The following is a 14,674-nucleotide window of genomic DNA, read 5'->3' as shown; positions in this document are numbered from 1 at the left end:
CAGAAGTTCAATTGTTGTCTTTACTCAAGTCATTGTCAGTGTAAGAGAGATCAATTACAACCATAAAACAAGCTGAAAGCACTGTAGAAGTGTAAAACGTAGACTATAAACTGAGATGCCACAAGAGATTAAAAACCTTTGATTGACGCTGGAGGAAGACTCTGTGTGTCTGTGGGAACGTTGTTAAAGTTGTAGAGAAAAGTGGTAAAAAACACAGTTCTAGTGAAGTCTATTCTATTCTATTCTATTCTATTCTATTCTATTCTATTCTATTCTATTCTATCAAGTAAGAGGTGGCAACATAGTAATATTTGAATTAAACTATCACATTCTATCACACTTTTGGCTTCATTACATTTGAATTGGTTAAAATAGTTTCCTTGGTAACTCCTAACCCTAAGGTGCTTTAAGAAAAAACTTTGCTTTTCACTTGAGTACATTTCAGAACCTGTAATTATTTAACATTCCATGTTTATTCATAAAACATTTTCAAAAAACATAATTATAAAAACAATAAGGAATGAAACTAAATAAAATGTAATTAACACAGGAATTAAAAAACTAATCAAACAACCAACAACACTAAAAAGTAATAAAAACTTTTGTCCATCTTTTGTTTGGGAAATGAGATGAAATAAACTCTGTAATTTATCATTACAACTCGTATTGCTGTTGCACGTGTATTTGACCATTGTATCTTAAATGAAAAGTAATAACTGAAGTGTTTCCAGCTCTACTGCTTCTCTACTGAGCTCACAATGTTGGTCCAGTCCTGGCAGTTGGTAGTTGTTGTTTTAAAATAAAACTTTATTTGTAAATTTTTCAACCTATGGAATCCTATTGGTTCATTTGCATTCAGGGGGCGGGACTTAGATAAATATTCTTTCCCCTCGTGGCTTCTGCTTTGATTTCATTACCTGGAGGAGAGAAAGGTAGGAGCAGCTCTGAAACCATCTCAGGGTTTAAAAACAAATCAAATAAATTAAAAAGCAGCGGCAGCCAGTGAGACGACGCAGACTGCTGCTGCTTTTCCTTTCATACAGATATTTAATCCAACTTAAGAAGTTCCTTTGACCAAACTTTTTATAAAGTTTTTCTTTAACTATCCTGAAGAAGGTACACATCTACTTCATGTTTTCCTTTATCCAATCGAGGAAGTTTCCGATGTTGGTCAGAACGGTGTGGTCGTGGGTATAAATGGAACTCTCCAGGCCGAGCAGCTGCCAGCCAGACGGATCCGGCAGCACCGTGATGCCTGGAATCCCGGCCGGCTCGCTGGCGACACACAGCGTATCGTCACTGAGCCATCCACTTTGAGGAAACGCTCTCTGGCACTGAGCCACGTCCGTCAGCTGGACCGGCCGGGTTTGGCTCGGCGGCGTGTCGCGGCTCAGGTCGTGGTGAGCGTCAGGTAGAGTCCACCTGGAGGTGTACGCCTCCGCCGCCGTCACCTCCCCTCCTTGCACTCGAGGCAGACATACCGGCAGAACGAATCGGCTGATCTTGGCCTTGTCTTGCAGTTTGAGCACGGCGACGTCCGAGTCCCAGTTAAAGTCCGGATGGATGACGACGTCTGAAACCTGTCGGGGGCAGAGGGGGGGGGGGTAAAAAGGAAGAAGTACCTCAGAAATGAGCCTGACTCTCGTTCACAATGTGCCAGGTTGTGTTGGTTTTGGAAAACATATCAAGACCAGACTATTTGCATCAAGATGCGCAGATATTTCAAGTCCAAGTCAAATATATTGTTCTGCTCTTCAGGCTTCCGCTGCAGGATTTCATCTTTTACCATTTACAAACATAAACTCATCCAGAGGATTAGACTTATTTAAAGAAGACTCTCTCCTAATACTTTATCACTGCTGTTCCTCACATTTGTTTAAAACAATTTTAGGTATGAGAAAGTTTTACTTTAGTTTTTTCTGTAATTTGATGACTGGAAGATGAATAATTAACGATAGCACAGTTATCTATGTTAGTTCAGGGATGACATAGAGCCACATTGGTAAAATAATCACTTATGATAACTAATAATAACAAATTGAACCTGCAAAAGAAACTAAAGTGCAATTTTAAAATCAATTTTTAACTCTGCTTGGTAGAAAAAGCAGAAAGGTCCAGGAACCATGTCGTCTCTTTGGATGGATTTGTTGCGTTGAACATGTGACCTGAACTCTGAACTTCAATCTGAAACGGTGGCAGCAGGAGGTGGTCTCTTCAGACGGATGCAGGCAGAAGCATGTCACCATCTCTGATCGTTTTATTGAATTCTTCTGCTCACAGTGAAATCCTCAGTGAACAAACTAGAAACAGCAGATTCTTTTACCAACAAATGAATCCTCTCTTCTTTCTGACTTGTAGACTTTGTCAGGTCATCCCAGGTCTGGGTCTGACCTGCAGGATGCATGTTCGTGTCTCTACCCGGGGTCTCAAACACGTTTTAGTTCAGAGGACACATGCAGCCCAATTTCTTCTTGAGCGCACCGGCCCAGTGAAATAGTCGCATGATGATTTGAATTTCAACTTTATCTTTGTGTTGCGCTGCAGAGTATATGTGATGGGAATGTCCATGTTTTCATAAAACCAAACAATTCCTACCGAAAATGATTAAATCTCAAAATAAAGCTCATTTTAATGAAACCTTCTTCTGCTAAATACAGTGAAATATAAGAGAAGAATGCTCTCCTCTAGCTGTTGCATGTTTTTACGATCTCACCCTGACACAATGGATTTGAGGAGAGTTTGAATTTACAATCTTTCATGGAGCAGCATCGATATCTCAGTTGTGCCGCTGCTCTTTAAAACATCAATGCTTGGTTGAACTGTTTCCCATGTTCTTAGTGGTTTGGCCTCTTAAACAAAAGGCCTGGGGGGTGATGTCTGTGACCCCCCTGGGTTCCACTGCAACAGTCTGCAATTTACAGTTTGGATGTTGGTCATAGAAACGGTCTATTGAGGTTTGACACATGCAATCGTACAACATGCCCCGTCTTCAGACTCAAACCTGCAGAGACATCAAACGACGACACACACATCACAACTGGACGTCTGAAAGATCTGCTCTGGTCAGAATTCCTCAGATATTTTCAGGTGAGAGTTGTACCCTGAGGTGGTGATTCCTGGACCCCTGGTACTGCTTCCCCGTCACCACCTTCACCTGTGCAGGGTGGAGGGGCCGCTGCCCGCCCGGCTCCGCCACACAGTGGGCTGCCACCAGCACGCTGCGCTGAGCCACCAGAGCTCCGCTGCAGGCCAGGTACCAGGACGAGGCCCCCTGCTGGCCCAAAACACTCCTCTGCTGGGACGTGCTGGACCCCCCGGTGCCGTCAGGAGCTGAGCGGATATAGACGGCCACATGCCACGGCCACTGAGTGGCTGGAAGCTGCAGTCTGCCGCACTCTGTGGACGAAGCATCACCCGGAAGAAAGACATGGAAGAACATGAGAAACTTCATCGTATTCTTTGCAGAAAAAAAGGTGTGATTTGCTTTTTAAACATGGAACTCTCAGTTGATTTGAAGCAAGAGGAACATGAAGGAGCTGAATTAGCAGAGATATAAATGATTGAATACAAATTAAATGCAACACAACCTATTCCTAATAATCTACTTTCTCCCAGGTCAAAGATTTACTCCGACACTCAAGAGTTAACAAACAACGCCTCCAGCTGCAAATATGTAGATAAAACACACAAGTGGTTTTTGTGATAATAATATTCTAAAGTCTAAATGTATACACAGAGAGACAGTATTCTGCCAAAATCTGGGCATCAAATTAAAAACATGCAAAGAAAAAACACAAAATATATCAAAACAGTCATTTCTCAATTTGCCTTCTATTTGGTTTTATTCCTTCTGTTGTTTTTAATGTGACACTTTTTTCTTTAAATGTAATTATTCAATGGAAATTAGTTTCTAGAAGATCAGGTTTTTCCTGTGTTGAGAGGGTTTCTACCAGTTTCTGGTTTATCAAGTACTGCAGAGAGTACAAAGATACTGAAGACGTGTATTTATGAGCATTTGCCTTCCAAACAGCTCGCGGTACCAGAACAGAGCCACCATCACTGGTGTCTAAAGAGTTCTTCTTATTGAAAAGGGTTTTCCCCTTTCTGGTGTCAGCGACTCTTCTTCATTGGGGATTGATGCATATTTGTTTGGACATAAAAGCTGATTTATTTATTTTTTTCGTTCTCAGTGAACTTGCAAACTCTGTGGAGAGATTGTTCCAAGCAGCTTGATGCTCCGGCCACAGACCTCCTGTAGGTTTATATGCATGATGAAATCTCTCTGTATCTTTCTGTAACCCCAGACCAGGGGTTGGAAACAAACTAAAATCAAACAGCAGCATGAAACAAGGCATTTCTCTCCATACATAAAAGCCTCATCTGAGCTCATCTTAAGGTATTATTATTATTATTATTATCATTATTATTATTATTATTATTATTATTATTATTATTATTATTATTATTATTATTATAAATGTTTTACACCTTTGGAGATGTAAAAAGTGTAATAATAATAATCCACTGTGATCTGTAAGTTGTAAAGCACATATACGTTATAAAGCATGTTATAAAAGGATAGTTCAATCACTGTGAACTCCTTAGTAATATATCAATAGTTATTACTTTAATAATTTGCTCTTTTTCACCAGTCTGGACCCACATGAGGAAATTGCACTATGGCCCCTAAAGTAAGACAGAATGGATCCCTCTGAGGTGGAGTGACGTTAAAAAGCAGGTTTTCTCTTCAGGTCTTTGTGTCTGATGATCAGGCTGCAGATTGAACTCTGCTGAAACACTTTCTAATCTCCTTCAAACTCATTGTTCAGCTCATGCTCGAGTCTTGATCATATTGTTTTGTGCTGCAGGATCCGACTGGAGCCTATCAGAAGTTCTTCCTGATTGTAATACTTTCATTGATAAGAGGCACTTTCACGCTCCCTACAGAGAATCTTCACACAGTACTGCATCCAGCCCTCAGTTTCTCTTTGGAAGTACTCCATGTTCCACTGCAGGGGTCACCTGGCGAGCAGGAAACATGTTGGCCACTCCAGCGGCTGGTCTTCAGACAGGTACGCCGAGAGCTTCCTGTGTGGCGGTAGAGAGACGAGGCACACTTGTACTGGATGCTGGTGTGGACTGGGTGAACGCCTGGAGGGAAGCTGGTGTCAGGTCTGTCCTCTTTGTCCAGGGACAGTGGGAGAAAGCCTGCTGACAACACATCGTGCATGCTGTATCTGGATAAAGAGAAGAGGCTTTCAATGGGATGAGAAGTTCTATCTCATATCTTATCTGTGGAAATATATGTAGTCAGAGTGCATCTGGTGGCCTTTATCAGCATATTGAATAAACAGTAATAATAATATCTAAACTGGACAAAGAGCAAAGAAGCCCTGAGTTTGGCTCAAAGATTTAAAAATCATCACAAGGCCTTTTTTTGTGATTGAGTGATGATGGATTATTTGAATCAGAAAATCTAAAATCTATTTATATTTCTTGGTTTGCAGGATATCGCTCTGCACTGTCCACTATGCTGCTGGGATTCCCCACTTGTAGGATGAATAAAAGTCTGTCTTGTCTTGTCTGTTCTTATCCCATTCCACCTCACCTCACCTCACCTCACCTCACCTCACCTCACCTCACCTCACCTCACCTATGTATTCATTATGCACCGTGGGCATTGCTGTGGACTCACATGCACGACGAAGCAGTTATCTCAGTGTTATCTCAGTCCTAAACTGTTGCATGTGCTCGCGTCAAGACAAGTTTGTGAGGAGAGGAAAGAGACCTTGATCAGCTGTGTCGGCCTCCCTGCGATGATAATTGACAGTCAGCTTCGGACCCAGGGCTGCGCCTGGCTAAACGGAGACCTTTAGTAAGTGGAAATTACGGCCCCTCTTAAAGCATAATTGCTGCACATTTCTTCATGAAATAGGAGCCCTAAGTGCCACATAAGGCACCGTGAGGATCATCGGGGAAGTGAGGTAAGCAGATGAATACGAAAAGAGATTTTGAATCCAGAGCAAAATGAGAAAACAAATCTGCATTCTGTGTTTCCTCTGACGCTACATTGATCTGCTCCCACTCCTGGTTCAGTGTCTTTAGGACCGTTTACCTGACAACATGTCGAGTGGAAACGCACTGTTGTTATGTCTTCCTTTCAGAAAGGTTTTGCTTTTACACAGCAGTGTGTTAGAAAAGCTGAAAACCATGTCGTTTTCATGTTGGGGGTTCCGTCTCATAAAGAATGATGTGTAGTGAGTCAGGCTGTGTTCCAGGATGAACTGTGTCAGTACTGCTGGAACCTCTGTGTCAGTACTGCTGGAACCTCTGTGTCAGTACTGCTGGAACCTCTGTGTCAGTACTGCTGGAACCTCTGTGCTACGTTTGGTCTCCTTCAATCAAGCAGGAGGATCTTTCTCAAAACAATCCAGCCTTTAGGGGGCGCTGTCTGACTTCATAGTGAGACAAAGTCCTGGACAATCATGCAAAGGCTGTACTGTGACTTTGTCTCTTCCTGAAGGAATAATGTAAATGGTCTCACACCTTTTTAAATGGCTCTCAGTATGATTCCAGTGTTTTCGGTCTCTCTCAGGGTTCTACCAGGAAATTCTCCTGACATTGGGCCACTAGCTGGTTCTCTTGGTTGTTTTTGTAATGGAACCACCCAGAGAACGATCTGCTATAAGCATTAACACTGTGAGTACACAGACATTACTACGACCAAGTTGGATTGTTATCACGGTGGAAGTCCAGGACAATGTGGACTGGGGGTCGTGACCCTCTGGAGGAAAATGTTGTTATGTTCCATCTACTGAGCATGTGCAGAAGAACAATTTGTTACGACAGTTTCTCGTTTCCAAAAAGATGGAGTTGGAGTGTTTTCAAAGAGTTCCACCTTCGGAGTCATTTTCATAAACTGTTGTGGTGAAACACCCAAAATGCAATGAAGGTTTTACACTTTCACTTGAAATCATTGTTCTGTAAACAATCCATTGATTTAAAGTCAGGATGGCCTTCTGACATTAGATATCCACCAACTTGCACACTGACTACATGGATTCCAGGAACGAAGTCTGGAGGTCGCCATTGTTGTTAATGTCCTTCTGCTGAGCATGTGCAGAAGAACTATTGACTCTGGCCATGGTGCACAAGTAGCAGCGTGTCCGCCGTCCACATGGAAATGGGTTCAGAGCATTTTGGTGTTTTCCCCTGTTTGCACAGAGACGGAGTCAGAGCGTTTTCAAAAAGTTGCACCTTGGATTGAAAGCTTTCACTTGAAAACACTGTTGTGTAAACGTGCTCCACCCTGGTGTCCTCCTCCCGATTGTTCTCAGCTGTGCCTTGTTCCTACATGCAGATATATGGAGATGCCATGTCCAGATTTGCCTAATCTGCTTGTTTGCATCTTGGGCCAGTTTTGTACACGCCCATTACCAACCTGAAATTCACCAAAAGATGGTTACCATGTTTAAAATATACATGTAAAAGGTTTCTGCATGATTAAAAAGAGCTTGTGTATGCTCCAGATGCTGTTAAATCCAGCAGTGAGATCTTCTCTGTGTTTCACATCTTGTCAAATTCTATCTGTGTGGCTGTTCTTTGTGTGTTAGTGTGTCCTTCACCAGGCAGCCGGAGCAGACTCTGTTGCACTGCGGTGAATGAAGGGCGAGACAAAAGAGGGTAACAAGGGGACAGAATATAAATCTGACAAAGAAAGTGAAATGGAAGGACAGGTAGTCTTTCACGAGCAGAACAAGCAGTACTAGCAGAACAAAGTGGAGAGGAGGATCGACCACAACAAACCTCAACCCTATTGAGACATATTAGTGTTATTACTAGGACGAGTTGTCCTAATCCGACAGATACTAGTCTGGAAAGCTGTAGAGGAACCAAAATCATGCATGTGGACAAAGTGTAGGAACCGAGCTGTGAGGTCAAGCATTGAGACAAGTCGCACAAGCGTGTGAGCCATCATTAGACATGCATGGGGAACTTTCAGTGAGGCCCAGGGCGAGTGGCCGACGCAAAGAGGCCTGGCACCAAGACGCCACACAGCCCCCACAACAAACCCCCCACCCGAGACCACACCAGGAGGCGAACAACACGCAAGGACTAAGTATTAAAGGCAGGAAGGAGACAAGAAAGAACATTTACTTTAGTGGTTAGTGATTATATTCATATTGGAAAAATGTTCTGGAAATCAACTCGGACGCAAATAAGAAATATTCAGCGTGTATAGATATGTTTGGATATCATTGATAGGACATGGACACATGCATGCACATATTTGTAAGTCTAACAATTCAACCTTACTCTCACAGATCTGGCAAGGCAAGGCAAGGCAAGGCAAGGCAAGGCAAGGCAAGGCAAGGCAAGGCAAGGCAAGGCAAGGCAAGGCAAGGCAAGGCAAGGCAAGGCAAGGCAAGGCAAGGCAAATTTATTTATAGAGCACCACTTAAACACAGGGCAAGTCACAGTGCTTTACAAAGAAATACAGAAAGAAACTACAAAGACATGAAAATGATATTAATAAAAGAAAAACATTAAAGCTTTAAAAGAAATGAAAGCATGAGAGTTTTAAAAATAGGTGCTTTGCTTGTCTGGCTGTAGCTGTCGTCCTTCAGTCTTAGACCTCCTTCACACTGCGGCGGAATCAGACCGATTCTGATGTTTTACTCACTAGTGACTCATGTCTTCTTTTGTTTCAGTGTTAAAGCTCCAATTCTGATGTTTCCCTCCAGAACCAGGCCTCGTTCATATGTGGTAAAATAATGAAAGAAAGATACTTAAAGAAAACAATGTAACTAGATTACTTAAGACTTTACTCCTGTTGGCTGAATGTTCACTAACGTCTCTGAATGTTTGAGGCTGATTGTTCATCACTCATTCTAGACCTCCTTCACACTGCAGGGGAATGAGACCCGGTTCTGATGTTTCCCTCCAGAACCAGGCCTCGTTCATATGTGGTACCAGCTCAGATATTGTTCTACCTCGACTGCTTCGTCATCGACGGGTGACTGACGTCACTGATAAGCGCCAGAGGAAGCGGCTCCGCCAGAATAAAAGCTGTGCTCTTTTATCCTCTTTCTTCTTCTTTCCTCCTCATGTTGTCTCGATTCTGTCGCTCGGATTTAACAACCACTTGAGAATGAATCTACACGCTGAGCAGCGTTGCCAGATATGGAGGGTATCCCCCAGTTGGGGAGCCAAACTCTCTTTACCTTTTAACTTTGTTTATTTTGTGTATTTGTGTGTTTATGGCGTGTTCTTTATTACACATATGATAGTTTGAGGGTTTTAACATGATTCCTACACTTCCTATTGAGGTGTGTGGGTTTTACATTGTTTGGGCTGAAAACAGTGAGTCCAATCTGGCAACCCTGGTGCTGACCGGCGTGCCGTGCGTAAATAGCGTGCTGCTCGGCGTGACCTCACATCATCTTCTGCGCTCTGGGGCCCGAAACCGTCGGGTCCGATCACGTTCACAGTCTGATAGAGGTCGTGTTTAAAATGGAATGTGATGATCACGTGAAAAAATCAAATACCAGCAAAAAATGTGAGCATGAAGACCTGCGGGTGGGCGGAGCCTCAGGCCTGGAGCTGACTCCTCATCCCTCCAGTATCACTACCTTCTGCTGGTTCACTGCTGCACTCAGGTGTGCATCATCGTTTTGCGTTTTTATTTCAGAAAAGCTTTGGTTGACACTGCAATGTTTCTAAATCGATGTCCATTTACACGGAAACGGCAAAAACGCTGAAAACAATGTCTTTTTCATGTTGGGCCACTAGTGGGTGCTGTTGGTTGTTTTTAGGATGAAACCACACAAACATGCGTTCAGACAACAATATGCTATAAAAAGGAACAATGGTGAGTTGACAGACTTTGGTATTGTTGTTTGGTGACTCAACTATAGAACCAGCAGGAGAAGGTGGACTGGGAGACACGCTGGAGGAAAACCTTCTTCTTATTGCCCAGCTCTGCTATCTAGTCCTGCATGTGCAGAAGAAACATTTACTACAGCAGTGGTGTAGTTGTACTAGTAGTACCAACGTTTCAGAAAACATTTCCAAAAAGCTTCACCTTAGGAGCCGTTTCAAAACGTTGTGTGTCAGTAGGTCTGAGCGCTGTGGGGGGGTAAAGAGACGCCCCTTCTCTTGTTAAGTACAACTCATCCTAACAGCTGGAGCAGCACATAAGATACACCAACTCTTTCTAACCTACTTCAAGGGGCTCAAACACTTCATAGTATAATATTCAGACCAATATGGCAAAACATTGTTTTAAATGTGATTATTATTGTAAGCGCTGTTGCTTCTGTGATTAGGATCATTTGGTCTGGAGTTCAATGGTTATTGATTGGAGGGTTTTCATGGTTTCCCTTGGCCTGGGGCCTTCAGACGTCAGGATTGTGACTCTGGTGCCTCACAGGCAGTATCAGACAAAGAGCGGCAGCTTGCAGTGTGCACTGATTTTCTCGTGCTCGTCATTATCACCTGTTTGAGGTATTACGAAGCAACACATGAACTACAACAGTTTTCATCCTCATGTAATTCTGAGTGTGATCAGTGTCAGAATAAAACGTCACCAGAACCAACAAGAGACAATATACAGACTTATGAAGTTTACCTTGGGAGAGGAGGGGACTTCACCACACTTTGTCGCACCAGTTCAGACACTTTGGGCTCTCGGCAAGCTGCAGGAGAAAACAAAACATTCCACTATAAAAAGGCCAGAATATTCTGTGTCTGATGAATGATTACGAGTAGCAGAGCCAGTCAACAGAAGTAAACCTGAACTATTAGAGACAATCGTGCCTTACGAAGAGAAAAGAAAAGGATTAAACTGTATCAGACTGTTTTGATAAAGTGCATTATTTAAACTAGCTTTTTTAATTTCATAACATGCAAACTATCAGGTGATTCTTTTCTTTAAAGGCAACAAAGTCATTTGTATAAAAATGAATAAAAAAGTCTACTTTTTGTTTGTAAAAGTATGTTGCCCATCCATCTCTTCAGAAAGACAAACTACCTCTTAGACACGTGGGGGGCCTGCTACTCCAAGAGCCATTAGGAAGGCAGGTGCTCCGGTGGTTTCCACTCAGAATGTAGGAGTTCTTACAGAAAAACTCAACCTTCTCTCTGTTTCCAGCAGGTCTGTGGTAGCCATGCAGCAATTTAGGCAGGGGAGCACACTGGACAGGGCCTGTTTGGTCTGAATGTGGGTTGAGATGGGAAGAAAATAACAGCAAATTCCTCACGTGGCTTTTATTTATACATACATCAGAAGCCTCCTGCTGAGAAAGTACCTTTCACACATGAGGGGATTGTGCCGCTCCATGTGCCATTAGGCAGACAGGTCCTCTGCTGGATGCCGGTCAGTATGAAAGGTGGGTAGCACTGATAATTTACAAATACTAGCTCCTTCTCTGGCCCATATACCGGCTCCAAATATCCATTTGCTGGTCTTTCTGGGAGTGCACAGGCTGTGGTCCGGATGGTAGGAACTGTGGAGAAAAGATGCGCTGGTGAAATGTCTGTTCAGAGCGTCCTCACTGGAGACAAGAACTTTAGTCTTTAGAGACACAGGCATATTTGACAAGGTACTTTATTTTACTCATATATAACGTCTTTTAAGCATTGATTCCAGGTCCCGCTGAACATCAGGATGTCGCCTGTATACATATGGGAAACAACCTAAGCAATCATTAAACATAGTGAAATGAGTAGTGACCCGAGGACACTGCCCTGGGGGACCCCTGCAGAGCAAATATTTACGGTAGTACAGGCGGAACAACGTTCATTAATCGTTCATTAGGGCTTCTGGAGAGCAGCTTCTGTCCCCACTGCTGTTCTCCTGCTGAACTCCAAGGGGCTACAAGAACCGGGAATGTTCTTAGTGCAATATTGTTCATGTGTATTAACGTCTGGACCTGTGCAAGATTACAATCTGCTAGCCTCTAATTAACTCGCCTTCTTCTTTTATTTGATTAACTTATTTATTTATTCTCTCTCCTGCCTTATATGTACTGCTCTTTGCCCACTTAAATTGCCCCTCTGGGATAAATAAAGTTTTTTCTGATAAGGATTCTGATTCTGCACTGCTCTGATATGTTCAGGTTCAGAGGCGATGCCCATTGAGGTAAAGGACTGAATAAATGTAATGTAATATTTACCTCCCTGCAACACAGGGAGGTAAATAGGTGTGATAAATTTGTGTCATTGACTGGCTGTCTCACATCGCTGCACAGGGCATGAGGCTGCACAGTGCATGAGGCTGCACAGGGCATGAGGCTGCACAGGGCATGAGGCTGCACAGGGCATGAGGCTGCACAGGGCATGAGGCTGCACAGACACAGAGGAATCAAAATCAAAAGGTCTGGGAGTCGCATGCAAACTAGTGACACGGTGCTGCAGCATCTTAAAGGGGGAGGCAGAGTGTCACCAGCATTTATGGCGTCTGAGGCAGATACTGAATATCATGAGTATCTAGACTGTGTGTTTTCACACACTGCGGACGCTGAGTCATTTACCAGCAGGCAACAACACAATAACAACGTCACAACGACCAGCCACTACATAATAACCACTGACAGGTAAAAAGTCACTAATTACAGGATTCACCACAAAACTGTATTGTTAACATCCTGCTCCCACATTCTTCTTTCTTCTTTGCGGCAATATTGGTGAATGAGGCTTCACATTACATCCAGATTGACATGTCAACATAAGCTGCCTGTCAGGTGGAGCCCCACTGCCTAAGATAGGAAGATGTGAGTGTCTGACGTTCAGCTTTTGGTTTCTGTTGGGAGAAATTAATCTTTCTCTATTTATCCATCCTATTAAGATGTAGGCAGCCATACTTAAAGCTCCCCGGGGAGATAATAGGCATCAAGAGTCTTGCTCAGGGACCCACAGTAGTGATCTGTGGGAATCAAACCCGCAAACTCCTAATCTCAATTCCATTCCACGAGTGTCTAGCCTCCCCTGTAAACCAGTACGTGTGTCAATCCATCCACGGTGCAGGCTGAGGTTCAGCGTTTTTCTCAAGGACACTTTGACGTGAGGACAAGGGGAGACGGGGAATCAAACCTGTAACCTTGCAATCGAGAGACACAACCACTTTACCAGCTGAGCGACAGCCAGAGAGAGCTTTTACTTTGAAGGGCCCATCTCAAAGAACAAAGACTTGAACATCATCTGCGTAGAGGCTGATGCCACTAAAGCAATACAGAACAACATTATCACACAGTCACATGTTCACCTCAGCCCCAATGGAAACGATCCAGCTCAGACCAGCAGTCATGATGTTATGGCTTTTTATTATTGGAAGTACCAATGGGCCTTTTCATTCTGAGGCAGTGAGACTGCATTTTACTGTGGAGGATCTCTGTTGGTTATTTTGTTCTTCATATGTGTGTTTCCTGGGTGCAATAGGAGAAATCTCCCCCCTTCTGGTCGGCCGTCCCTCCTTCTGTCTAACTCCATGGATACAAGGAGAATAAGATGTCAGTGAAGCAGCTCTCAGGCATCGAGAAGGAAACTCCCATAATTAAGTCTGAACTTATTCTCGCTGGTCACAAAATAAATGAGTTGACGAGTGAACTTTCACTCTGGAAGTTTAGTTTCTCCACCAACGTATCTGAAATATTCATTGGGGTTACATTTATTACAGTACAATATATCTTTGTTTTGTTTTTTACACTGCAATGCTTTTTTTAATCTGATGGAATTTAATCCCTTGGCTTTAATGTGAGATTTCACACGGTGTGTCTACGACGCAGGAAGAATAATTCGACCTGCCTGAACGCTCCTGAAACGTGACAACGAATCCCTCAAAGTTATGGTAGCCATCTGAGGAGAAGAGGATGTGCAAGGCCTTTCCAGAGCTTTTGATGGGAGGAGGCAGCTGATCCCCGCAATACCGACCAATCACAGGGGAGCTGGAGTCGCTGCCATCTCGCACCTCGACGTAGTCATGACGACAGCTATGGTCCGCCTCCAAACTGAGCAGTGAAAACCTGCAGCAGACAATAGAGACGGTCGGCTGAACTGAGCTTTCCCTGATTAAAGCAAAACCACGTTGGAATTTAAACTCAGATTTTATTTTCTCAGTTTTGGTCCAAAAAGCTTTTTGCTGAATTAGTTTCCTGAAGCCTCGCCTGCATGTGTATTTTCAACAAGTGGCGTTGATCCTCATGTTATTTCACCGGCAGTGAGGTGAGCTAACTTTTTATTTTCAGTCATCAAACTCTCTGTTTAGGAGTTCCTGCATCAAATGAAGCAGATCTGCAGTCTGCAAATGGATAAATTACAGGTACATGGAAGGTTCATCAGGGAGCCCAATGGAACCTTCCTATGGGCCAGGGTTCCATAGTTTGATGTCTTCCTATGTTCCATAGTTTGATGTCTTCCTATGTTCCATAGTTTGTAGTCTTCCTATGTTCCATAGTTTAATGTCTTCCTATGTTCCATAGTTTGTAGTCTTCCTATGTTCCATAGTTTGATGTCTTCCTATGTTCCATAGTTTGTAGTCTTCCTATGTTCCATAGTTTGATGTCTTCCTATGTTCCATAGTTTGTAGTCTTCCTATGTTCCATAGTTTGATGTCTTCCTATGTTCCATAGTTTGTAGTCTTCCTATGTTCCATAGTTTGATGTCTTCCTATGTTCCA

General features: G+C 43.2%; 1 protein-coding gene across 7 annotated transcripts in view; it reads right to left on the bottom strand.

Annotated features, from left to right (window-relative positions):
• Positions 1–14,674, bottom strand: part of LOC308106835 (inactive serine protease PAMR1-like) — a 27,614-nt gene continuing 12,940 nt past the window's right edge. For 3 of the 7 annotated variants that reach the window (XM_080458820.1, XM_080458817.1, XM_080458819.1), the window contains 7 exons: positions 13,804–14,021; positions 11,310–11,507; positions 11,033–11,215; positions 10,631–10,697; positions 5,023–5,237; positions 3,101–3,396; positions 8–1,580 (listed from right to left, as the gene is read on the bottom strand). In XM_080458820.1, the coding sequence (XP_080314946.1) occupies positions 1,125–1,580; positions 3,101–3,396; positions 5,023–5,237; positions 10,631–10,697; positions 11,033–11,215; positions 11,310–11,507; positions 13,804–14,021 (1,633 nt within the window). In that variant the 3' untranslated portion in view covers positions 8–1,124. Of the gene's footprint in view, positions 1,581–3,100; positions 3,397–5,022; positions 5,238–10,630; positions 10,698–11,032; positions 11,216–11,309; positions 11,508–13,803; positions 14,022–14,674 lie in introns of all 7 variants that reach the window. The other 4 variants (XM_080458816.1, XM_080458818.1, XM_080458822.1 and 1 more) reach the window with 4 other exon arrangements.

The sequence above is a fragment of the Lipophrys pholis genome, assembly GCF_963383615.2.
Source record: "Lipophrys pholis genome assembly, chromosome: 2".
Lineage (NCBI taxonomy): Eukaryota > Metazoa > Chordata > Actinopteri > Blenniiformes > Blenniidae > Lipophrys > Lipophrys pholis.
The sequence above is the reverse complement of the archived record's forward strand: the minus strand, read 5'-3'. Positions and strand labels throughout refer to the sequence as shown.